The sequence below is a fragment of the Corylus avellana genome, chromosome ca4 (genome assembly GCF_901000735.1).
Source record: "Corylus avellana chromosome ca4, CavTom2PMs-1.0".
In the NCBI taxonomy this organism is placed as follows: Eukaryota; Viridiplantae; Streptophyta; class Magnoliopsida; order Fagales; family Betulaceae; genus Corylus; species Corylus avellana.
The window spans coordinates 24233763-24259928 of record NC_081544.1 but is presented as its reverse complement, the minus strand read 5'-3'; the positions used below and the strand labels follow the sequence as shown (position 1 = coordinate 24259928).

Here is a 26166-nt window from a genome sequence, read left to right as displayed (position 1 = left end):
TAAAAAATCAACCTGAAGTAATTCTTCTTCTTAACCTTTCAAAAACGCAATTTAAAAAAATAAAAAATAAAAAAAATCAATTCTTAAATCGTACTTATTAAAACTGCAATCTCAAACGAACCCTTGATAAGCTAGAATAACACAACCATCTCCAAACAATTATAATTGAGTATTGACAGTATTTGTAGGTTGTTTATTTATTTATTTTCAGTTTATTCTTTGATGAAAATTGCAACTTCTGAATTAAGATAGTAAATTGTTTGGATTTTTAGTGGGCTGATGGAAGATTATAGTATGTTTATTTGATTTTTGAGCAAAAAAATGAATAGAAACTCTTTCGAAACACTAAATAAATAATTAAACATTGAACCTAAGAGGATTTATCTGATCGCGTTAAATGTTGATCGTAATATTTTGTTTTATTAGGTACTTATAAAATAAAAAGACTTTGTTTATTTTTGCACTTTATTTGATTCCGTCTAGGATTTCTATTTAATTGAAAATTTTGTTGCTTGGATTTATCTTTGTGTATCTATGTATAAATTTTCCACGATAGTAAATTGATTATTTTTATGTTTGTTTCTCTAGAAAGTTTCTTTATATTGAAATATAATAGGTATCACACCAATAAGATTTTATGTTTTAATTCATTTGAATATTTTATTGGATTTTTTTCTTCGGTTTTTATGATTTACTTGGATTTCTTAGCATTTTTTTAAAATGTTGAAGAGATTAATTTGATTGCATTAAATATTGAATGAAATATGCGTTTTATTTTGTATTAAAAAGAAGAGAGAAGATTTTGCTTATTGAGTGAAGATTTTATTTTGATTGTATCTCAGACATTGTAACGATGGAGCATACCATTCCATCGGTTGATTTGTTAATGAAAAAGCAATGACTACTATTTCAAAAAAGAATGAATGATATATATATATTCTTTGTAAGATTTTATTTATTTTACTCTGTATTTTTCTGAAATGATTAGAAATTTATGGGTTTTATTTATATTGAAATATAATAAGTATCACATCAACAATATCAGAATTTCCTACTAATTTTCTATTAATATTTTGATAATCATAATTCAAGTTTTCTTCTTACTATTTTTTTTTCTTTTTTACTTTTCATTAGGTACATGTTTGGTACACTTTTTTTTTAAAAAAGTACATGTTCAGTAATGTAATGGTGTATAACATTTAATATGTATTTTCATTAAAAGAGGTGTGATAAACTTTTGCACACACCTATTTTAATTTATAATGAAAAGTAAGATGGGATGCATTTAAATTTTGAAATTAAATTATAATGAAAAATCACGCACATAACATGGATTATGTGCTAGTTACTATAGTTACGTCTAACTAAAGTAGCCGCACTTTCTCGCCTCTACCGGTCCTTTTTAATTTTATTATTATTTAAAAAAAAAAAAAAAAACTGTATTTCCTTTATCTACAATTAGAAGCGTCCAAGTAATGTGGGAGTTAGCACTTATAACTATATTTATAAACCACTCACTCTATATAGGTTACTCATCATCTTTCCCAATATGAGATTGAGGTGTTATAAACTCTTCATCTTAAATTCTTGACATCCTCGTTAGGGCTACGTCATGCAATGATCTAGTACTACATGATCTGGCGTTACTAGGTGGTTCAGATATCATTTGTAACGACTCAGGAAAAAGTGGGAGTCACATCTAAGCTATTACCTTAAAAGAACTAGTTAATTTGAAGTTTCTTTAGAATTCAATATAAAGTCTAGTTTCACCTAATAACTAAGAAATATGGAACTTCACACTCATGATTATATTTATAAATCACTCACTTTATATAAACTACCCTTCATCTTTCTTAATATGAGATTGGAGTGTTACAGATGCGCTCTAAATAGTTAATGTTGTCAAGTCAAACGAGGAGAAATTGGGGCAAATATAAGCAACTAGTGGAAGATACCTTAGTGATGCTTAAAATGGTGCATCTTTGGCATATAGTTCATGTTAAACAGGAAGTAAATTCTATTACGTACTCGTGATTTAGCCAAAATAGCAGTTAAAAAAAGAGAGTCACAAATCAGGTTTTGATGGAAGGCATTTTTTTTTTAGTATTTTAAATATTATTTTCTTAGAACAAATTGCTCTAATTTTAATAGATGAATGATATAAAGATTTCGTAAAAAAAAAAAAAAAAAATTAAAAAAAATCTCTTTGCTGAGAAAGATTAAAGAAAAACCCACTCTCTCAAAAGATAAGAAGAAAAAGCATATGGAGTAAACACATGTTACACGTTACCCCCCTTTTTTTTTTCGTTGTCTGGTAGATTTGTGCGCATGTGGCACGTTCTTATGCCTTGTGTGTGAAATCATTAAATTGAGGTTCAGAATTGTAGCTAAAGTTGGTAGTAAAAGAATGAGGATATGGTCCATGGCTATCCCTTTTCCTTTTGCAGTGGACTTAATTATTATAACAACAATAGTCACCTTTATTCAAGTATAGCACACTTATTTTAGCAGAAACGTGACTTCGTCATAATTAATTCATATGACACAGTTCCTTCCAGTGTCAGATTAAGATAAGGGATGACGTGGGAAAAATGAGGATTTTCACTTTTTCATCTTCCCTAATCGCTCTTTCTACGTTTTCTAAGTTTTGTTTGGATAATTAGATGTAGAATGTGGACGTACAACTATTCAACTACCCCATTATTATACTATCACGTGAATAGAGGATGTACATGATAAGTTGGTAGAAAGTTAATCGTAAATGACATCTACAGCCTACAGCTGTTCCCTGAAGTGACAACAATGGCAAGCTGCACGCGAGCCTGTCCCCACAAATCAATCTTTATACCAAATATTTTGTTTTGTTTTTTTTTTTTTTTTTCTTTTCTTGCTGAAAAGCATTTGGCAGGGTCCATTTATAGTATCAAAAGTAATCTTTAAAGATAAGAAATACGTGGACCAGGATTGTTTGACGTATATTATCAAATATCAATTATGATTATATATTCTTTGTTTGGCAAAGGGGATGGGTTGGCCCAGACACTATTTATCACCATTTCCCAAAAAAATTAACATCAAAACATTCTAATTTTTTCACTTTTTATATCAAATTATTCACTTTTTATTATTATTTAAATAAAAAAAATTACTACAAAACAAAATTTTTTTTCACTTTTCCATACCACTTTTTTATTTTTTTAATACCAAACATTCTTACTTTTTTACACATAAATCTACATCAACTACAGTGTCTAGGCCAATCCATTTGCCAAACACTACACAAGTGATCGGATTGAAAGCAATTCATTCAAGCCCATTGCCCAATGTACAGCGGTTGTTTTTCTCTGCAGTGCGTACGGTAAAGTTTATTGTATAATGCATTGTACCCAATTTTGCTTCTTTTACTGTGTTAGTGATGAGCGTGGGATTCTTTTTGCCTTTTTGCACTTAACCTCTCATTTTCTTCGTCCTATCTATTTTCATTCCTCCGAACCAATGCCAATGTGAAACATATATATATATATATATATATATATATATAAAGTATTATGATATAATATAAAGCTACAAATAAATTTATATTTTTACTTATTTGTTTCGAAAATTAAAAAAAGAAAAAAGAAAAAGCGTTAACAAAGGCATCTTTCTTTCTTTGTGAGAAAATGGACAAACAAGTCATGGTTCATTTGTCGTTTCTTTATGGCACGTGGACCTGAACCTACTTATGATGCTGTTTTCAAAGCCGATAAGGCAATGACACACGTCGTTTCAACAATGGCACACATCTTCTTTAATTTTTCCGGGCACGGTACACGATGCCTTTTTGTTCGGAGTGGTGTGTACCCGGAATATGCTCCTGCCGCGTAATTGGATATGCTTGAGCGATTTTTATTTTATTATTATTATTTTTTTCTGTCGTATTATAATTACTCTCTGGTGGAGTGAGCAAAAAGCAAGGCTAAATGCTTTGCCCCGTGAATGATTGTTCTTACAAATTTTAACTCACGTGCTGTACTGTGCATGATCATTTCATTTACGGAAAATTCTAAATAAAATCCAAATTAAAAGGTTTGCTGCACCCTATGTGGAAGGCAATGTTTGTGCACATAATTCAAGAGATGGCATAAAAACATGAGAGATAATTCATTGGAGCTAATGAGAGAGAGAGAGAGAGAGGGAGACGTTTTGGAAAGTAAAAAGGGGAGAGAAATTATTGAGAAATCCAAGCCCTGAGCGATTTATAGTCAATTGTTGGTGAATGGTAATTGTTGGTGAAGGGTGGGTGCCACATGCATGGTACATATTTTGTCCACCTTCACTTCGTTTCATAAGTGCATGTCTTGTCTCTTGAGTATTTCAATAGCCATTTCACATTGGTGTTGGACAATTATGAGCTTCATAAACAGCTTCATGACTGAAAAGGGCCTAACGTGGAAGATTCTTAGCTTCAAATAAAGAAAAATCTCACAATTTTATAAGGCTTGAGAGATTAGAGAATTAGCACAAGCTTTTCTTAGAATTTTTTAGAAAATTAAATTATTTTTTATTTCTCCATTCAAATAAACTTCCCAATAATTTTTCTTATCACTTTTTTACATATTTAAATATTCTTTCAAATAAATACTAAAGAGCAGAAAAAAAAGAAAGAGAAATCATTTTTTTCTTTTTAAATAATGTTAAGAAGAGTAAAAGTGTTATACTAAATTTAGAGAACACTAACAAAATCTGTTCCATGCATATTTTTTTAGGAGTTTTCCCTACATTTAGGGAAGATAATAAGATTTAGAAAAGTTGTTATAAGTAATTAATTGATTATAGTAAAATTTTAAATTGACTAGTTATTTTGAGGTGATAGCGCAGAGCTTCTCGAGAATCAATTACAAAGTCCAGTTTCACTTATTAAGTAAGCGATATGAAACTTAACATTCATGAGTATCTTTATAAATCACTCACCTTATGTAGTCTAACTCAAGAGTGTTACATAAAATGTCATAAAAACTGTAACATGTGGATTTAAAGATGGTACGATGAATTAGTTTTAATCTTTATATATATATATATATATAGTCTTAACTATGTTTAAGATCAAGCAAAAGAATGATCGATGCAACTATGATACATAACACCTTGTCATTGATTGGAAGAGAAAAGGAAACGTAATGTTTAAGTGAATGTGCTTCCACACATAAACACCAGTGACGTTTCTCAACTTATTCTCACTTCGCTTTTTTATGTTCTTTCTTAGTTTTTCTAGTTTTTGTTTGGGTTATTCAGAGGATGGATCTAACAAAGTTCCATTAATTATAAAGACACCCTTTATTGTAACGTCAACATTGAAGTCCAACAAAGATCTTACTCGCTCTAATACGTAGTTAGACACACACTTGTACCATTTGTAACTCTAATTAAATATATTAATACAATAACATTTAAAAGGAGAAGTAGCCATTCATGCATGCATGCTAATGGAGATGCAGTCCGTTTATGGCACCATCAACGTGGCAGCACTTGAAGCTGACAAATGTCTCCATGACGCGGGGACACTCAGGGCACTTCATATTCTCTGGGATCTTTCCAGCAACCAGCGGAATATCTACCCGGCAGCATTGGCGTTCGGTGTGAAGAAGCTTGTCATGGTGGTGTTTGAAAGAAACCTCGAAGCCCTTCACTCGCACTTGCTCCTTCCATTTGTCAAACTCCTCCAACACCTTCAAAATTGAGGCCCCATGACCACTGGCCACCACTATAGACCCTTTACACAGCACAACCCATCCACTCCCGTTCTTGTAGGAAAGCAGCTTGTTGATTTCATGCGTCACAGCGTCCTCTTCTGTCTTCTTGTAGGCCTTGGAAAAGAAAAAGCTGTCTAGGCGGTTCCAGAAATGCCCTAGAATGCTGTGATCATCCTCCCCTTTGCTGCCCTTTCCAACGCAGAGCAACTCTATGGAAATCCTTGCTTCCTTTATCACCGGATCAATGGCAAGGGCTTTTGCTCTTTTGGTAAATTGTTGGACCCACTCGTTGTCCTTGCCACCATAGAAGAATATGAACTTCTCCCCTTTGATCTGATTGAACAAGATGTAATAATTATCAAATGTTGTTTCATTAATGCACATCTTTAATTTTGCTAAAAACAAATGCGGGCAAGAATTGTGTGTATGTTTGTGCCAGGGCAGGCATGTGCAGGAAAAGATAACTTAAATTATTTAATTTATATTTGCTGGGAGTTCTTGCAGTTTTCTGAGTGTCAGCTGCTGCAAATTCAGGTGTTGTGCAAGTTTTTCTGCGGTTATTGAGTTTTTACTTGTTTGAGAGTCTGTTATGAAGAGGAGCAGTGGGTTATCATTTGCTGGAAATTTGGTTTGGTAGGAGGTTGTTGTCTCTGTTTCTGAGCTCTGTTTTTTTCTGTTGTGTAAAGGTTTACTGGAGTATATAGAAGGTTGTATAGTCTGGTTCCTTCCTGTATAGTTTTTGTGTTGAGGAGACTTAATTGCTTTTCTTGGAGTTTTCTGGCTGAATAGTGAATAGTTAGAGTGCATAGTATTCATTTTCGATATATGTTCATCCAAAAACATATTTCAGTGAAATTGGAGGTGAATAATGAAGACAATGTTCAAATTTAAAACTTCTGCTTAGATATCATGTTAAATTATCATTTATCCAAAAAAAATTTAAACTACAGAAATAGAGGAATTTAATAATTTAATTATATTATAACACACATCATCCATTTTGATGGTTTGCATGTATAACATGAGTTTGGATTAGTTATCAATGACTTACCCAGTTGTGTACATTCGGGTTAATGCCAGTCACTATGGATCCCATCCAATCCCTTCCATTTGATAGAGCTTCTTCAACTGTGCTAGTGAAGGGGAAGGCCTTCATTCCCCATACCTGAATCATATGGATTGCATTTGGGCATTCCACCTTCCCTTGTGGGTTCATCACCACAATAACAGGCTTGTTCTTGAAGTGCCAATCCTGCTTGATGAACCTTATGCCAGCTATTGGCGAAAAGTACTGCACTATGTACCATGGCATCTTGGATCGCTGTATCTCAAACTTCTTTCGCATGTCATCGTTCCACCTTTCCACAATTGGAATCCATACTATTTTATACTGATCCTCCTTCCTTAGTGCATCATGAATTGGCTTAAGAATCGAAATCTCATCGTTGGAGATGTCCAAGCCGGAAATGAACAATAAAACATTTTTCTTTTTCAGCACATCAATGCTAACCTACAATTTGTAAATACAGTAAAGAGAGTTAAAATGACTGTAAATACTTGGATAAATAGATTATTCCTGATGTGTCAATTGCACGTGATTCAACCAAAAAAAAGAACCTTTTTACTGGCAGCAATAATGTATATAGGTCAAATTATGGTTCTAATCTACTAATAATTGTCGTTACTTGTTTGTAATGTAATGTTTATAAAGCCAGCATATATAATGAGCAAGGTGCTCCATGATTGCACCCTCTCCCATAGCCCCTTTTCTTGGCACGTTCACCTAATCATCAATGCTTTACCTTTATTCCCCCATGTCCTATTCTACAATAATTTCCTGACAGATTGAAGTTTTTTGGACCTCGGTTGTATGGTATCTTTTCCAGACAATAGAACTTTTATGTCTCTTATCAAGGTGCTCCATGATTTAGTGCTTCTAATCTACTGTGATATAGCTTTTCCATAAGCTTTTGCCCACGTGCCTCATAAACATTATATTTAAGGTTCGTTTTTTTTAGTGCAAACAAATCTTTGGGGCATGCTCACTAGCAAAAGTTTGAGCCTCACCCGACTCATGTTGGATGGGTGCTTTTCACGGCGTCCCGGAGATCTAATTGGGACGAAACCCCATGTACTGTTAAGTATATATATAAAAAAAAATACTGGTGCTGTGAAAATAGTCATAGTAATAAACTACAAAAGTAATCTGTATCAAGAGCATACCGTTCTGTGTGTAGAACCATCAATGAGTGGCTGTATATCATCCTTGGCATAAATCAACGCCTTGAAAACCTCCTTGACTTCAGTAGGGGTTTGTAAGAGTTTCTTGATCCTTCGGTGAAACTCCAATGCCTCTGCGTTAGACAAGGATCTTTGTTCAGCATTGTAGTCCAAATTTGTGTGTGTGTGTGTGTGTTTGTGTGTTCTTTTGAATGAAACCGCTAAGCCGCTAACCTATTTGGTGTTTACAAAGTTTTATCTGCATCTTTAGTATGTTAAGGACGACGTTGAGTTTGTTAGCAAAGGGGGATAGTTCCTGCATATGGTCCCTGAAACAGAGCAAAAAGACAATATCATAGATCAATAAAATTTTTTAATGTAAATTATACAATTGTTTACAGCAATTAACAAGTTCAAACTAGCATTGCTTTTGTGATAAAACAGACACACACATAACTGGGTATGATAATTAAGGAAGTCCACTTCTAGGATGTGAGAAGAACATACTGGCATGAACAGCAACTTACACATTGCTAGTGAGGTCACACATCTTACTGGCGCAAGCTACAACAGTAATGATAGCCCAATAGACATCAACTGGGATACGGTCCATGGCAATTGACAAAGCTGGAACATCCTTTATGTCGTAGATAGATAGCTTCTCCAGCTCAAAGATGCACTCAATCACTTCCAATGTGACCTTGATCAGGTTGTTAAGCTCAACCAATGCTTTTTGGTTTTTCTGAAGGCATTGGCGACTTGAGAGAACAGGTACTTGTTTTAGGTTCCCCAGTGATTTGGCTAGTTGGTCTGATGGGTAGAGTTGGGCGACAACCCAGAAGTCCCCATATTCCAAGGCAAAAGCAGCAAGTGTGAGCACTGCCTTTGCGTCCCACGAATAGCTTGAGAGTTTGTTAAGTATTGACATTGTTGTTTTGTGTGCAATTTCCTCACCCGGAGCCTTGCATTGCATCTGGCATTACATGTTGTTTTGGGGTAATTAATTACATAATCTCAGAATTTGAACTTGCTTTCAAATTAGGAGTGTTGTACATGCTACTAAATGCTCTCTCCTAAATGCTCACCGTGAAAATCATAACAAATAAATGGTATTTTTTACTGTCATGTTAAAGAGTGAGCACTTGAGAGGAAGTATGTGTAGCATTTCTCTTCAAATTATACTATACAGGTTCAATAGTGGGTATAAATGGCAACCATATTGGGTATCCTAAATGATGTTGACTGTTATTATATTGTGGATGATATGCAAGGTGTTTCATAGGAAAAAGTGAAAACTAGTAAAATATATACCATAATTTTGCCATTACCTCGCTGGAAATTTTCTTCAGCGTACACAATGGTGGTTCAAAGCTGGCTTTGGGAGTCTTGTCTTCGAGGTTCTCAAAGTGTACTTGGGCACCCTGCAGTAAATCATAAGTAATTATCACTTAGAAAAACTTGAATATATATTTGGAAACAAAAAATAAAATGCTCCCATCTTTTTGTGATTTCGATCTTCTGCAACAAATGTGTCGACCTTGATTCCCAGATCAGTACTTTTACTAGAAATGGACTTGAAAATTATCCTTCTTTCCCTATGAAAACTAGTTTTCTGTCTTGACATTTATTCCTGTCGAAATTCCTCAAGACTGTCAAGGGTATTTTTCACCAAAAAATAAAAACAAAAAAAATCTACAAGCAGTCTCGAGTGCTATTGCCGGTAAAATCTCTAGGATTTATAGGAGAAACTTTAGAAAAAATCCACCTTCCTCAAACTGAAGAAGTTTTTTACTTTTTTAGTGGAGGAACGGCTACCACTACAGTGTACGTATGCCATCCTATGAAGTAAAATTCCGGCAAGGAAAAAGAAATTCAACCATAGAAGAGAAAAAAATCAACTTGTTGTTAAAGAAAACAAGTGTGGTGGGTATTACCAGGGCAACATTATCAACAATCAGGGTAGAACGCTTAAGGATGTTCTCCACAAGAATGAAAAGAGAGTCGACATCAAACTTTTCATCACCGTGAACATGGGTTGCATAGATTTGGTTCATGATGTCGTGGTCGGACATGGTTAACACGGTCAGCTCACGCTTAACAGTTTGTTGTGCAGAACTTGGCACCACCTTGCTGGCCATAATGTGTAAAACAGAGCAAGATTTACAGGGCTGGAAATTCTTTGGTTTGAGGCAGAAGAAGGAAGGATTGCTTGTGTTCTTCTTGCCGGAAACCTCAGATATATATAACCATCAAAATCCAGAACAAGGTGACAAGAGAATTTTGGGGAAATAATCTGGAAATAATCTTACCCGAGTGAAGTTATCCACTGGTCCCAGAAGTGGCAGGGATTTGAGAGACAAGATTTTTTATTTTTTATTTTTACTTTTAACAGGCGATGGTGTCACCGTAAATATAATTTTTTTTTTCTTCTTATTCTCTTAACGAAAATAAAATTTGTTGGATTCAAAAAATCAATATAAAAAAATTATAATTGTGTTTATCGGAACATAAAGAAAATAGAAAAAATTATCTTTTTAGTATTTAGTTTTCATGTTTTTATTTTACCTAATTTCAATTCGTATCACATATTAGGGGCGGAACTATCATGTAGTCTCCAAATTTTTCTTTTTTTAAAAAAAGTTCTTAAAATTTTACTCCCAAATTTTTTAATTTTACTCTTCCAAACTTTAAATATTAATTCCCCCCTATCATAAATATGGTACTTAACGTATGAGTAAATATTAATTTAATACTTTCATCACTATTTTGTTGGCTAAATTAACAAACTAATTTCAATCTGATTGAAAGTGACCGAACCTAAAAGCCGTAAACGTTAGAGTAGTTGGGCCAGGTCAAATGGGGGATGATTGCAGTCTGTGGTGGTAAAGCCAGTTAGATCTCCGTGTAGCACGTGACGGTTGGAATGGCTGTTCTATCTTTTTTCTTGTCCCAGCGAAAATAAAAGCCTCTGGTCTTCTGCTACAGTTTGACAACGTTGGTCCCCCATGTTGCACGTTTTATATCGTGTCCATTAAAGTATACGAGTGGATGATACAAATATATATGAGAACAAAAGTGCATTTATTTTCTTGTATTTTATATATATTTTTTTATTTTAATATTTTTAAGAACGAAAGGCTAGAGGACATCACTAAAGTAGTAAATAACAGGAAAAACTGAAACACGTGGAAAGAATAAAGAAAAAAAAAAATCAAGGATCACTGCACGCAGTTGTGGTGTTTTGGTCTCCGGCTGAACTAAAGGAGTTTGAGACCAAGAGAATTTAAAATGCAAAATAATAAATCAGAAATATAAACAAGAGCGATAAGAATAACGTGGTTCAGCAATATACCTACATCCATACACTAAAATTTTATAAGCTACATTTGACTTTTATTAAATGATTTGATTGTATATAAAAGCTTCATTATATAGAAGCTAAAGAGAGATGAGTTCTTTGTATCTTAGTAATGTGGACAAGAAGATGAGGCTTTTATACAAGCCAATAGTTAAAGCTTCCTCTCACTTGGGTAATGTGGGACAACCCACATATTATCTCTAACATTCTCTCTCAAACTTAAGGTGAAAACTTGTGAAATCTTGAATTTGCTTCTTGATCGGTGATGGCGCCAGAATTTGAAACATCGACAACATTTGGCCGGAATGGGCCAACTATGGGCCTTACATGAAAGCCAACTGTGGGCTGAAATGGGCATGGGCTTAAACAATGCCACAAATGCCAAAGTACAAATAATGGGCCAAATATAAAAGTCAACAATGGCTGAAATTGGCCTGGGTTTAAAAAAATACCACAAAGGCCAGGCTTAGGTTTTGAACAATATCATACAGGCCAAAATACATGGACCAACTATGAATCAACAAGTCAACTATGGGCTGAAATGGGCATGTGTTTGAAATAATACCAGTACAAATAATTGGCCAATAAAGGGCTAAGAAAGAAAGAAAATGGGCAACGCCTCTTTTTGTGGGCATTTTTGGCCTTTTTTTTTGTTTGGGCCAACGAAGGTCTAAGAAAGAAAGAAAATGGGCAACGCCTCTTTTTGTGGCATCTTTGGCTTCTTTTTTTTTTTTTTTTTTTTTTGGCATCTTTGGCCTCTTTTGATTTTTTTTTTTTTTTTCTTGAAAAAGTATCATATTCTTGGATTACATGAACCGGGTGGAATAAGGACAACCTTAATCCCATAACCAAATAAAACCAAAATTGGAATTTAAATCAGAATATCCTATTCCTAACATAGAATAAGAAAATTTGAATACTAGAATAAGGGCAAATAAAATCTCTAACGAAACATTCTTTGTCTTGTCCAAAGAATCACAAAACAAACCAGATGAAGCCTGTAGCAACACTTCGGTGGCTGAACCGACGAGATGGGGTGGTGCTGGATCTAACCCGTGGACGGTTGCGATGGGTCAAGGATGAACGGAGCTAGAACGCCGGCTGGCTCACATGGCGGCCTGCATGGCTGGCAGTGGATTCTTGCGGCAGCGCATCTAGGACGGGGGATGCGATGGCAAAGGTGGGGCGCCGCTAGCCTTAGCCGGCCAGTGGTTGGGCGGCTGAGAAAGGTGCCGGAGGAGGAGGATTAGGTCATGTCTTCTCCGGCGGCTTCTTTCTTTTCTTTTCTTTTTTTTTTTTTTTGGAAATGCATCATAATAAACAGCAGATTGATGCACTACAGAGTGGTAAGAGGAAGTGTTGCAAGATTTGTGTAGGTGAAAGAAACAGAAGTGAAGGTGTTTGACAAAATGACGTAGAGAAGTTGTGGGACGAAAAGGAAGAGGGTGTTTTGTGTTGTTGGGAATCAGATGTATTAAGGATGTTGTGGGATGGTGGAGATGGTGTTTGTGAAAAAAGTCTGAAAGAGAATCTATGGTAAGAACAACGGAATTAATTTTCCAGATTAAGTTGAGATGAAGGCATGGACAAAATCTGAAATTATTTTTCCAGATCTGACCGGAAATAGAACCACTGTGATGGGTTGAAAATAGCCCACACATTTTTTGACGAGCAAAAAACGTGTGGAAGCAGCACCCAAAGAAAAACAGCCAAGGAAAATGCCAAGGCTTGTGCAATAGAAAAACACATCCGAGCAACAAATAAACTTGTAAATGAAAAGTTTTGTGATAATAAAAACAATCCAAAACAATGAAGAAAAAAAAAAATTACAAAAGAGAAAAGGAAATTACAAGGGAATGAAACAAAAGAACTAACAGAGAAAAAGAAAACAAAAGAATTAACCAGAATTTAACGATTGGTGTTAGCCTATTAGCTCTGATTCCATTAGAGAATTTAAAATGCGGAATAATAAAATAAAAATATAAATAAGAGTGACAAAATTAAGGTGATTCGACAATATGTCTATATTTACACACTAAAGTCTTATAAACTACGTTTAACTTTTATTGAATAATTTGATTGTAAATAAAGAGTTTTATTATATAGAAGTTAAAGAGAAATGAGTTCTTTATATTTTAGCAATGTAACTATGTAAGACAAGAAGATGAGACTTTTATATAAGCCAATAATTAAACCTTATCTCACTTGAACAATAAAGAACAACTCGTATATTATCTCTAACAGGGACGGGGTGTGAAAGAAAGGAAAATAAATAAAATCAGTTTGGTGTCGTTTCACGAGGCTGCAGCCTACAGGCAAAAGCCTAGCTAACCCGTGCAGCACATGACTACGTGAGTACTTGGCAATTGGCATGCCTTTTCTGGTTTAATTTGACACTTGACAGCGTGTCAACGTTGGAATGGTCCCCATGTTGCACGTTTTATATTATATCCGTTAAACGAGTAGATGATATAAATTTTTGCACGTGGCATACCGTCATAATCTTTTCTTTCCCCTATCCCCTTTTACTCTGTTTGTTCATATATATATATATATACCTGCTCAAATTATTTGGAAAAATACAAAATAAGCTCCTACAGTTTACTTGATTTACAATTACTTTTATGAGGTAGTAATATGAGGTAGTAAAATGAACTTACAGATAGGAGTGTACAGTCGTTTTGATTGTAGTTATTTTGAATAACTGCAACTGTTAGGCTGATTATGGAAGACAGGTTATAACTAATAAACCTAATGTCTACTATCGGTGCAAAGTATTGCACTATGTATCACAACATTTTAAGATTGCATTATCTCAAACTTTTTTGGCAGATCATCAGTCCACTCTTTCACAATTAGAATCCATACAATTTTATACTGATCGTCCTTCCTTCTTCCATGATCAATTGGCTTCAGATCAGTCAAGATCTCACAATTGTAATGTTAGATGGCATGCAATTTTACAACACTGCTCAAAGCAAATTGATTGGCTTCAAATTTCGGACATATCCATTGATGGGAGTCTCTTTGTTTAGAAATCATTTTCTTAATTTATATAGTAAATGAGTAAAACATAACTAACTAAAGAGTGGTAACACCAAAATATAAAAGTAATTTTAGGTGGTCTACTTGTGTCCTATTAAGAATGATGTGGCTATTAAAATTACCATTAGGCTTGTAATTGATCATTATTGAATTTTTATCAAATGATGATTTTAATAGCTACATCATTTTTAGTAGAATACAAGTAGGCCACCTAAAATTACTCAAAATATAATTAAGGCTCAACTAACTATATAACTCAGCAAAGGGTCACTAGGTATAGCCTAGCATTAATTCAAAGTACTAAGAATTGTAACATCTCGTTTGGCTTTTTCTTTTTAGCCCGATAAAATGTCTTGATTGTCCATGGCATAAAAACGACCTTAATTGACATATGATTTAAATGTTATTTTTTTTTTTCCATAAATATGTAAAGGCATATTTTCATAACCATATATACGTCATCAACTACAACTTCATAAGGAACACAAATGAGAAAAAAGTTAAAAAAATATTTTGTGTTCATGCATGGGTATGCTTCAATTGGAACTGGGCTAGGCGCCAAGGCCTCATCCGCCCCGCTAGTCTCTAGGTAGGTCTAGACTTCAGAAGTAGTTCTAAGCATATGGCTCGGGCAATACTTGAACCTGCAGCACTTTTACACCCCGCATGATATTAAACCAGCTTGGCACAACCCATAAACATTTCTACTTGGAGTATATTGTCATTCAATCGAGAGGCATTCTACACAGGTCCGAGAGTTACCTGACATAAGTCGATACATGAAGTGGCCCTGCTTTGAAGGGGTTCCCGTCATAAGAAAGAAGTCAGTATATTGTTATTCAATAGCGAATAGTATAATAAGATCAAAAAAGAAGGCTAGTGATTACAATATTCATGCATAAACAATTGAAATGAAAATGGTAAAAACTGCTAGCAAAGTGTGAAGCAGTTTTTACCCTAGTGATACTGCTAGTGATATATATTGATCACAAACTTAGTATATATGAACTTCATTATTTGGTAGAGGTATTGGTAGAGATCTAGAGAGCTGAAAATTGACCGTCATTGTGGCAACACTTGAAGCTGACATAGGTCTCCATGAGACGGGTACAATAAGGGCACTTCATATGCTTTGGGACCTTTTCAGCAGCAAATGGGATATCAACACTGCAACAGGGGCGATCCCCTTCAATAAGCTTATGGTACTCGTTGAAACAAGTTTCAAAGCGATTTGCATGCACATAGCACTTCCATTTTTCAAACTCATCCAAGACCTTAAGAATTATCGTTCCATCACTGACCACCACTCTAGACCCTTTGCTCAGTATAGCCCATCCGCTCTCATTCTTGAACGAAAGCAACTTTTGAATTTGTTGCATCACAGTGTGCTCTTCGATCTCTTTGTCTGTCTTAGCGGACAAGAAGAGGCTTTCTACTTTGTTCCAGAAACGCCCTTGGATCTGGAGGTCATCGCCCCCTTTGCTGCCTTTTCCTAAGCAAAACAACTCTATGGAAATTCTTGTCTCCTTTATAATTGGGTGATTCGCCAGGGCAATTGCTTTCTTGCCAAATTGTTGGATCCATTCTTCGTCCTTGCCTCCATAAAAGAAAATGTACTTCTCCTCTTTGATCTGATGTAAAACATATTTCAAATTAAAGCTCAAATATCATTTTATTGCACATTATGAATTTTGCAATGAGAAAGTGCATGCATGTAAATTCATATATGAATGTCTATGGATTTAATTTTTTTTTAAATGACTTTAATTTACCCATTGCTGCAAATTTGGATGAATTCCAACCATTATATCTCCTATCCAATTCGTTTCCTTCACCAAATGTACTTCAACCTTTTTAGTGAAAGGGAAGGCCTTCATTCCCCACACTCGAATCATGTGGAGTGCATTTAGGTGCTCCACCTTCCCTTGTGGGTTCATTACCACGATCATAGACTTACTCTCGAATTTCCACTCCTCCTTAATAAATCTTATGCCTACTATTGGTTTAAAGTACTGCACTATGTACCACGACATCTTCGATTGCAGCATCTGAAACTTCCTTTGCAGGTCATTGGTCCACTCCTCTACAATTGGGATCCATACAATTTTATACTGATCCTCCTTCCTTATTCCATCATCGATTAGCTTCAAAGTCGAGATCTCATCAAATGAGATGTCCAGGCCCGAAAAGAACAGTAAAACATTTTTCTTTCTCAACACGTTGATAGTAACCTGTAAGTGCAACACAATTATGAAAATTAACTATAACATAGATTGAACAAGCTTGAAATGGGAAGTGTTAAAAAAATAATAAAAAGACAGACAATCGAAATTACTTCTAAGATGTGTTACAACGTCATTTATCTTAATTAACAAATTATTTGCTCCCACTAGAAATGGTATGCAAATGGGTAACATACAACAAATATTTGTTAGACCTTATAAATGTTAACTACACTTGCTCTCTTTCTAATTTGAGACTCTCTTTTCATTTAATGCACTTTAAAACCTTTAATTTTAACAGATTACTATAGACACAAAATAATATCTATATATTAATTTTGAAAATCTTTTAACAGGAATAGCTGACCAATTTGTTGTCTTGACCAATAATGATTCAAACTTGAGAAAGCTTTTTTACAAAGCATGCTAGAAGAGCTCACCAATTCGTTAGTAGAACCATCAATTAGCTGCTGCACATTATCATCGGCGAAAATCAACACCCTGAAAACCTCGATGTTTTCAGTATGTGTTCGGATGATTTTCTTGAGTTTCCTATAAGCTTTCGTTTCCTCTGCAATAAAGAAGATATAATTTGTCAGTGTTGTTGCCTATTTGAAGTCATTATACTGCATGTGCTCCTTAAGAATAAAATTCTCCAGTGGCTAACCTATTTGTTGATAGCAAATTTTTATCTGCCTCTTCAAAAAGTGTAGGGTGATTTTGATTTTCTGAGCAAAGGGTGACAATTCCTGTGTCTTGTTCCTAAAATCAGGCAATCATGAGCATTTGCATCAGATTTAATGGTCAAATATATTATGTGTCAACTATTTTATTTTTCCTCCCCCATTTAGAAACCTATAAATTGGTCAAAGACAAGAACTTACTCATCGCTAGTCAGATAGCACATTTGAGTCGTGCAAGCTACAATAGTTATGATAGCCCAATAGACATCCACTGGGATACGGTTCATGGCAGATGCTAATGCTGGTACATCCTTTGTATCATAGATATATAGTTTCTTCAACTCGAAGATGGACTTGATGACTTCCAATGTTGCCTTGATGAGGTTGTTAAGTTCAATAATTGCTTTCCCGTATTTCTGAAACACTAGAAGCTTTGAGATGTCTGGTACTCGTTTCAGGATTCCCACTGATTTGGCGAGTTGGTCCGATGAGGGAAGTTGGGCAAGAAGCCAGAAATCCCCATATTCAAAAGAAAACGCAGCAAGTGTCAGCACAACCTTGGCATCCCATGAATAGCTTGAGAGTTTTTGAAGTACTGACATCGTTGTTTTATGTGCAATTCCCTCACCCGGTGTTTGGCATGCCATCTGTCATTCCACATATATTGGTTAGAGACATATTACACATTATTCTTTTAACCATCTTTCAATCATTTCTTTTTACAAATCTAATGGATCTACTATTGAATTTGTGGACTTATGTGGGTCTCACAAAAATTCAATGGTAGATTAACCCATCCACTATATGGTGATGGTTGAAAGATGATTAAGAGAATGATTTTTATCATTTCTCTTTTAGTTATTATGAAAAATGCTAATGTAACTTTAAAATGTTCACATTCATCTTATTTCTAATTTATGCCAAAAAACAATGGACAACAAAAGGAAAAGAGCGAAAAAAAAAAAGAAGAAAAAAAAAAGATGTTGTCCTGCAAGATTAATTTTTGGGGGAAAATGCTAATATTTGTTATTACCTCGGCGAAAAGTTGCTTGAGTATGCATAGTGGAGGGCTGAAGCTGGCTTTGGGCACCTTTTCTTCCAAGCTCTCTTGGTGTGACTGAGCACCCTATAATAAGTGATAAAAAAATCATGAGTTTGAAAATCAAAGATCCATATGGAAAAATTAAAAAATAAATAAATAAAAAAACGCATGGTCTCCTTATTCCTCAATTTAAACCCAAAAAAACTTCATCCATTCGTAGTTCTCTTCTAGAATAAAAATTGTTAAATCTTACTGCTCATCTCTTTGCCATTTTCAAGAGGACAAGGTTGAGGAGATTTATTGATCTAGAAAGTGTTACGAAAAATAGAAAAAATAAAAAAGATGTTATAATGATAGAAACATATATATACCAGCATGAAATTGTCAGCAATATGGGTGGCTCGCCTAAGAATGTTTTCCGCTACGATGAAAAGAGAGTCGGCATCAAAGGTGTCGTCATCATGGACATGAGTTGCATAAATTTCATTCATGATCTCGCTGTCGCACATGGTAAACAAGCTCAGCTCACCCTTAATGGCTTGCTGTGCGGTAACTAGCGGCAACGTACTGGAAGCCATGGCTAGGGTTTTGTATTACAAAGCGTAGCTCTCTTCGGGGAAGAAGAAAAAGAAGTTAGCTTGTGCTCCTGCAATAATTAGCCTGCCCTATTTATAGAGCCATTAGAGAAATCATGTAGAGGAACAATGCACGCCTGTTGGTATATATGTTATGACGTATGATAATAACATACTGTTCACATCTGCAAATTATATATATATATATTAACTGTTCAGATTTAGTCAGGAAAGCAAAAGAAAGAAGAAATAAAAAACAATAGATTGGGCCACTATTAAAAGAGTGATTGTGGTCCTTCTTGAACAGAGAGTACTTTTTTTTTTCCAGAGAGATATTACAAGCTTTTGTCGGGTGTCTGCAATGGCTGGCAAGGCTTTGCTGTGGAAATTCTGTGTTTTGTAATCGATACTCCATGTTAAACTAACAACCGGGGAACTTTAAGATTGCTTGGAACAAGAGACAACTAAATTACTGGTCCACGTCTTTTTGTTGGTGCACAGTTTTCTGATGATGACGTGGCACACCTTGCTGGGTCGTGTTGTGTCGTCAAAGGAGAAATGGGGCTGCAAACAAAACAAGAAAAAGGGATCTAAGCAGCTGGTGGTGTTCTAGTGGAAAAGCTCCGATGCCTAAGTCAGCATTTGAGGGAGAGGAATATAAACATCGAAAGCTAGAGAGCAAAGTTGCAAATTACCTTAAAGTTTCGATATAACTTGCATTTTATAGGCCTTGAGTAGTTGTACCTATTTAAATTGAGTATGTAAATATCCGCATTGTGAAATGACCGACCTACCCTCGGCACTTGACTATTTTGCCCTCGAGGAGTTGGGTCTTGGACTAGGCGTCCGAGACCTCATTGGGCTAAGCTGTCCGAGGCCTTGTTGGGTCTATCGGCTTGCTAAAATCGGGTTTAGGATTCGTTGGGCCTTATGAAGCTGATCCATGACCCAACATCTTTATTTCTCTAGACTAAATATTATAATATAGTATATAATATATTATAACATTATATTTTATGTATGGTATTATAAAAATAAATGGACAAAGTTTTCTTCCAAATTAGGCTGGAGGAATTTTCTTCAATCTACTATATAAAAATGACATGTGTCCATTTTTTTAATAACATGTGAGATGCGCATGAGTTTTTAATAAAATTTATTCTAACTTTGTCCATCCTATTAAAAAAACATGTGCATCTCACATGTTTATGGACACATGTCACTTTTATAGAGTAGGTTGAAGGAAATTCCTTCAACTCAGTTTGAAGGAAAACTTTGTCCAAAATATATTACCAAATGAGTGTGTATATGTTCCCAAGAGGTAGTTCAATCGGCTGTAACGACACTTAATGAAGCAGAAGTCACTAGTTCGAATCCCCCTCCCCCTCCTTGTGCGGACGTGTAAAAAAAAAAAAAAAAAGAATATATATATATATATATATATATATATTCATTTATATATTGTGAATGGCATGAAACATGAAGCTCCACCACTTAAAAAAGATAATGAAAGGGAGATCTCGTATAGGAAATATAATGTGTAACTCACTAAAGTGATTTTTGTTTTTTCAAAGCACCACTAAAGTGATTAAAATAGGCATATGAAACTCTGTACCGTACTTTTTTGTTGCAGAATAGATATGCCAGCTGTTTGAATCATCATGAGAAGAATATTTGTATAAGAATAACATAGAAAACAGTAGAAGTTTGATGAGAATCTTCACAAATTACTCCATAATACATTATCTATTAAAGGGCAACACAGAAAAAGGCCAAATCACAGCATTTAGTTATACTGAATCAATTCTTATTATCGATCGGTAGAAAAAAAAATATATCTTCATTCCTATTTTTCTGCGGTAGTACTTCTATTGCTAATAAGAAGTTTAATCCTTCTATACCGCACTTAAAAAAAAAAAAAGCTTAATTAGTAACATTTGGATTAGGGACATTCTTGAAAAATGTTACTAATTTGAGGCGTTTTACTTTTCAAATGTCCCTATTAAAAATATAGGGACGTTCTTTTTTTCTTTTTCTTTTTTTAATAGTGACGTTTGAATAGTAGAACACAAATTAGTAATATTTTTCAAATGTCCTTAATTTTAAAAATTGGCCCTCAAAGTTTGCATTTATAACAATTATTCATTGCACACTCAAAAACTTTAAAATTTCTCTTCAAATTAGTAATATTTTTCAAATGTCCCTAATTTTAAAAATATTGATGCTCCAAGTTTGCATTTATAACAACCATCCACACTCAAAAACTTTAAAATTTATCTTCTTTTATGGGTTTTATCTTGGAGTGTGTCTTGCTGGAAAATCTTGTATTTTAATTGTTAGGGGGTTAACCATGACTGTAGTCAGGTATACATTGATGAATGCAAATCTTTCGATCAAGCTTGGAAAAGAGAAGATCGACCCAGCCAATTTACCGTCTTAATCATTATTGAAGCAATTTTATTTGTTCAAAAATTGAGAAAGCTTTTTTGAAAAGTATTCTAATACAACTGACCCGTTGTTTTGTAGAACCATCAAAAATTTCCTGCAAATTATCCTTGGCAAAAATCAACTCCCTCAAAACCTCCATGATTTCGGTATGTGTACGGATGATTTTCTTGAGTTGCCTATAAGCTTTGATTTGCTCTGTGGTAAACAAGAAACAATTTCTCAGTATTGTTGCATATTTTAAGTCATTATATTGGATGTGCTCCTTATGAATAAAAATTCACCTATTTGTTTATGGGAAGTTTCTATCCTCGTCTTTAGAAAGATTAGGGTGGAGTTGATTTTGTAGGCAAAGGGCGATAACTCTTGTGTCTTCTCCCTGAAATCAAGCAACCAAAAGCATTTGCATTAGATTCAACAGACAAATATATTATGTGTTCAACTATTTTATTTTCCACCACACTCCAATTTATGGGTTTTATCTGCATCACTATCTTATTATTTCTGCTTTATTATTTTCATTATTTATTATTTATTATTTTCGTATTATAATTTCTTCATGGATCAAAGTCTACCACAGGATGAATGGTGCTCACACTACTTACCATATGGCAAGGACCAGGAAAATAACTGGTCTGCACATGAAGGGGCCGGGTGTTGAGGAATAATCCAACATTGCTTGTGAACAAGACCTTGGGCATGTTTACTAGGAGTGGGCAACCCTCTCCTATAGAACCAGTTTTATGAAATGAGTTAGGCTTACAAATTTTTTCATGGTTTCAGAGCAAATAGGCTAACGCCAATTATTCAATCATGAATTGCAATTTTTATTTGAGATTAGATTATTTTTATAATCACAAAACCCCTTTGAGGAAAATAAATAATTATATCATACTTAGGTAGAGTAGTCATAGTTGATCGACCTGTCCTGCCATTTTTTTTTTACAAAATGTAAATATACTATTTCTTTAGCAGAACACTAGTGTTTCCCTTTAATAGATAATGTATTATGGAGTAACTTATGAAGATTCTCATCAAACCTTTACTGCTTTCTATGCTATTTTTATACAAATATTGTTCTCATGATGATTCAAGCAGCTAGCAGTATATATTCTGCACCAAAGGAGTACGGAAAATATACCTATTTGAATCACTTTAGTCGAGTTTCACATTATATTCCGATCTCCCTTCTATTATCCCTTTTTAATTAAGTGGTGGGTCATGCCATTCACAATCTATTTTCATTTGGTAAAATTATTGAATATAGATCTTCATGATTAAGATGACAGGTTTAAGGAATGAAAAAAAGAATTAATCTCCTATAATATAACCCATATATATATATATATATATATGTCCAATAAAGGTTTCTTACATCTAACCATCCAATTATTAAGTCACAATCTCATGTTCAACTAATAAAAATAAAAATAAAAATTCTACCAGAAAATTCAGCATTTTTTTTTTTTATTATTATTATAGAGAGATTATTAGTGTCTAACCGAACACTGTTGCTGTAGCATAGAGAAAGAAAGAGGTTTAGTTTGTTATCTCTCAAAGTTCCAATCATTCTTTGCTTAAAGAGAGGTTCAAGTTAAAGTGCCCGCCCAGCCAGCCAATCATGACAACAAACTACAGCCAGCATCTCTATGGGAAAAAAAGTAGTCTCTGCTAGCTCAAGAGGAAACACAATCACCCTTTTGGCAGGCATGTAGGTGAAGTTATTCACATACGTCAAAAAAAAAAAAAAAAATATGTACGAGCTATGTTTCAACCCATGCACATGCATTCTGCTTCAACATGATTTCTCTTGGATGAACCCCCTCATTAGTTTTATATAAATTTTGAGTATAACTCAGTCTTAAAAACTGGCTTATATGTACATATATAGTTAGAATTGTACTTAACTCATGTAAAACACTATATGATCGTACGATGGCCTAATCTTTGGGCATTGATATTGTAGCACCCCAGATTTTTAAAGTCTTATTTTAGAGATATTAAATTGATGCTATGATTATATTAATATTCATATTAGGTAATGGCATTTACTTTGAGGTTGAGATATTTATTGATGATATTAGGTAATAATATTTATTCTTGAGGAACTTATTAGATCTTATGAATATTATTGAAATGAATATTGATTTGAGGTTATTATATCATGATGATGATTTTATATTGATTATTTTATTGGGAGATTTAAGAGATATGATAATTGATGATTGATTGGTATAATTTGGAGTATGATTATAATTTTTGGTGACTGATTAATTAAGGACATTAGACAGATTATGATGGGTCAGATTTCGGAAAATCTGTACCCAAATTAGTCCACTTTTCTTCTTTGTCCATTTTTTGACTTTACCAACACCCTTTTCCTTTACTTTTCTCTCTCCTCCCTTCAATCACGCTTATCCTTCCTTCTTTACCAATATTATATTATTTTTCTTTTCTTCTCTCTTTTCTTGCCGACAACTCTCACCTACTCCCACTCTTTCTTTCTTATTCCTATTTTTTTATTCTTATTATATTATTTTCTTTCTTTTCTCCTTCTGCCGACAGCTCTCACCTGCTCCCATTTTTCTTCTTTCTCTTTTATTCCTTCCTTATTTAAATGCCTCATTCATACAAAAGAGAGGAGAGAAACCGAGAGTGAGATGGAATTTAAGACAGAGAGCTGAAGAGGAAGAAAGAGAGTTTAGGCGAGAGAGAGAGAGAGAAAGTCAGTGAAGGGATTGTTATGGGTATGGACCAACTGCAGCAGAACGGGTTTCAAGTAATTACCTTTGATGATCCATTCATGTAATCCACTTTAAGTATTCTTACTTACTGAGTATGATATTGATATCCAATAATACGGATTTTTGTGGTTTTATAACTTGTCTAGCATTTTGCTATATATGATTCAACAATGATTTATATTGTCGGAAATCAATTGACTCACTACTTCACAGTTTTTTTGTAGTGCTTGCAGGAATGGAAAATCAAGGTAATTATGCAATTGTGATTAGAGATTCATATTGAGATGTACAGAGATTCCAAGTTGGTTAAGTTTTGTCTAGAGTTTAGACTGTCGGATAGATTTGTATAAATGCCTTGTACGACATAGCTTTGGGTATTTTTTTTGTATAAAGAAAAGTATTTTAACAGTATTTTTTTTGTATTGATAATTACAGTTTTTCCGCTATATGAGATTATTTCAGCGTAACATTCGTGTTTATCTACAAGATAAAAGAAGAGAAATATCGGGATGTTACAATTATGGTATCAAAGCATTACCCAGCCTGAGATGGTGGGAGTGTGCACAAGCCTATGAGGGTCGCTAGTGGACACACGTTGGTGATGCCAAAAGTGGGTTATATTATAATGGTGTCAGTTAAGACACAATGAAATGTATAAGGGCCAAAAGTTAAGGGCCGAGAATGAAGAAATTCCATGAGGATTGCCAACGGTGACACTGGTGCCCAAGAAGAGTGCTTGTAGAGTCTCACATCGCCTGGGTATGGAATATGTTATGATATTTATTTATGAACAGATTGAATTTAAAATTTTATAGTAACTTGAGTAAGTTATGGTTCAAGTATGATTTGTTTTTAATTTGGGTTGCTCAATTTGAAGATAGGTGGTAATTTATGGGCTTTAATTTCGAGGACGAAATTCTAATAAGGGAAGATTGTAGTGTCCCAGAATTTTCAAAGCTATTTAAATAGATTATTTTGATAATGATGTTATTTTCATATCCATTGTAGCTAAGGATTTTAATTCTTGGGAAATTTATGAGAGTGGTAATTAGAGAATGGTAATTGGTGAAATAATAGGATAGTAAATGGTAGGTATAAGGATGGTAGAATAAGAAGGTAGAATAGTATAGGGTTGGTGAAATAGTAAAATGAGGGTATAATTGTAAATTGAAGATAGAATGAGGGTATAATTGTAAATTGAAGGTAGAATAGTATAGGGTTGGTGAAATAGTGTAGGGTTGGTGAAATAGTAAAATGAGGGTATAATTGTAAATTGACGGTAGAATAGTGTTTGATTTTCTCCTATAAATAGAGCTCTTCTCCTTCAGAATTTTCTCCACTCATCTCCTCTCCCATCTCTTGCATATATTCTTCCTTCTTCCGCTTTTTACTCGGTCTTTCTTCTTTCTAAGAGTGTTTACTCAGAACAGAGAGAGAAAGGGCGAGACCAAGCGCTACAAGAAAGAAAGAACACAAGAGAAACCGAGAGTGAGATGGAAATTTAAGACAGAGAGCTAAAGAGGAAGAAAGAGAGTTTAGGCGAGAGAGAGAGAGAGAGAGAGAGAGAAAGTCAGTGAAGGGATTGTTATGGGTATGGACCAACTGCCGCAAAACGGGTTTCAAGTAATTACCTTTGATGATCCATTCATGTAATCCACTGTAAGTATTCTTACTTACTGAGTATGATATTGATATCCAATAATACGGATTTTTGTAGTTTTATAACTTGTCTAGCATTTTGCTATATATGATTCAACAATGATTTATATTGTCGGAAATCAATTGACTCACTACTTCACAGTTTTTTGTAGTGCTTGCAGGAATGGAAAATCAAGGTAATTATGCAGTTGTGATTAGAGATTCATATTGAGATGTACAGAGATTCCAAGTTGGTTAAGTTTTGTCTAGAGTTTAGGCTGTCGGATAGATTTGTATAAATGCCTTGTACGACATAGCTTTGGGTATTTTTGTATAAAGAAAAGTATTTTAACAGTATTTTTTGTATTGATAATTACAGTTTTTCCGCTATATGAGATTATTTCAGCGTAACATTCGTGTTTATCTACAAGATAAAAGAAGAGAAATATCGGGATGTTACAT

At 34.2% G+C, this 26166-nt stretch overlaps 2 protein-coding genes across 2 annotated transcripts; both read right to left on the bottom strand.

Annotated features, from left to right (window-relative positions):
• Positions 1–5297: 5297 nt before the first annotated feature.
• On the bottom strand, positions 5298–10250 carry LOC132177558 (protein SIEVE ELEMENT OCCLUSION B-like). Its single transcript, XM_059589930.1, has 7 exons — positions 9887–10250; positions 9281–9373; positions 8480–8925; positions 8187–8281; positions 7956–8086; positions 6784–7242; positions 5298–6065 (listed from the first exon to the last, which is right to left on the bottom strand). The coding sequence occupies exons 1-7, from the start codon at positions 10088–10090 to the stop codon at positions 5463–5465; spliced, it is 2031 nt and encodes a 676-aa protein (XP_059445913.1). The 5' UTR covers positions 10091–10250; the 3' UTR covers positions 5298–5462.
• A 5004-nt stretch (positions 10251–15254) lies between these two features.
• Positions 15255–18929, bottom strand: LOC132179256 (protein SIEVE ELEMENT OCCLUSION B-like). Its single transcript, XM_059591937.1, has 7 exons — positions 18674–18929; positions 18294–18386; positions 17462–17907; positions 17245–17339; positions 17018–17148; positions 16128–16586; positions 15255–15986 (listed from the first exon to the last, which is right to left on the bottom strand). Exons 1-7 carry the CDS (start codon positions 18878–18880, stop codon positions 15396–15398), a joined length of 2022 nt encoding a protein of 673 aa, XP_059447920.1. The 5' UTR covers positions 18881–18929; the 3' UTR covers positions 15255–15395.
• Positions 18930–26166: the final 7237 nt, after the last annotated feature.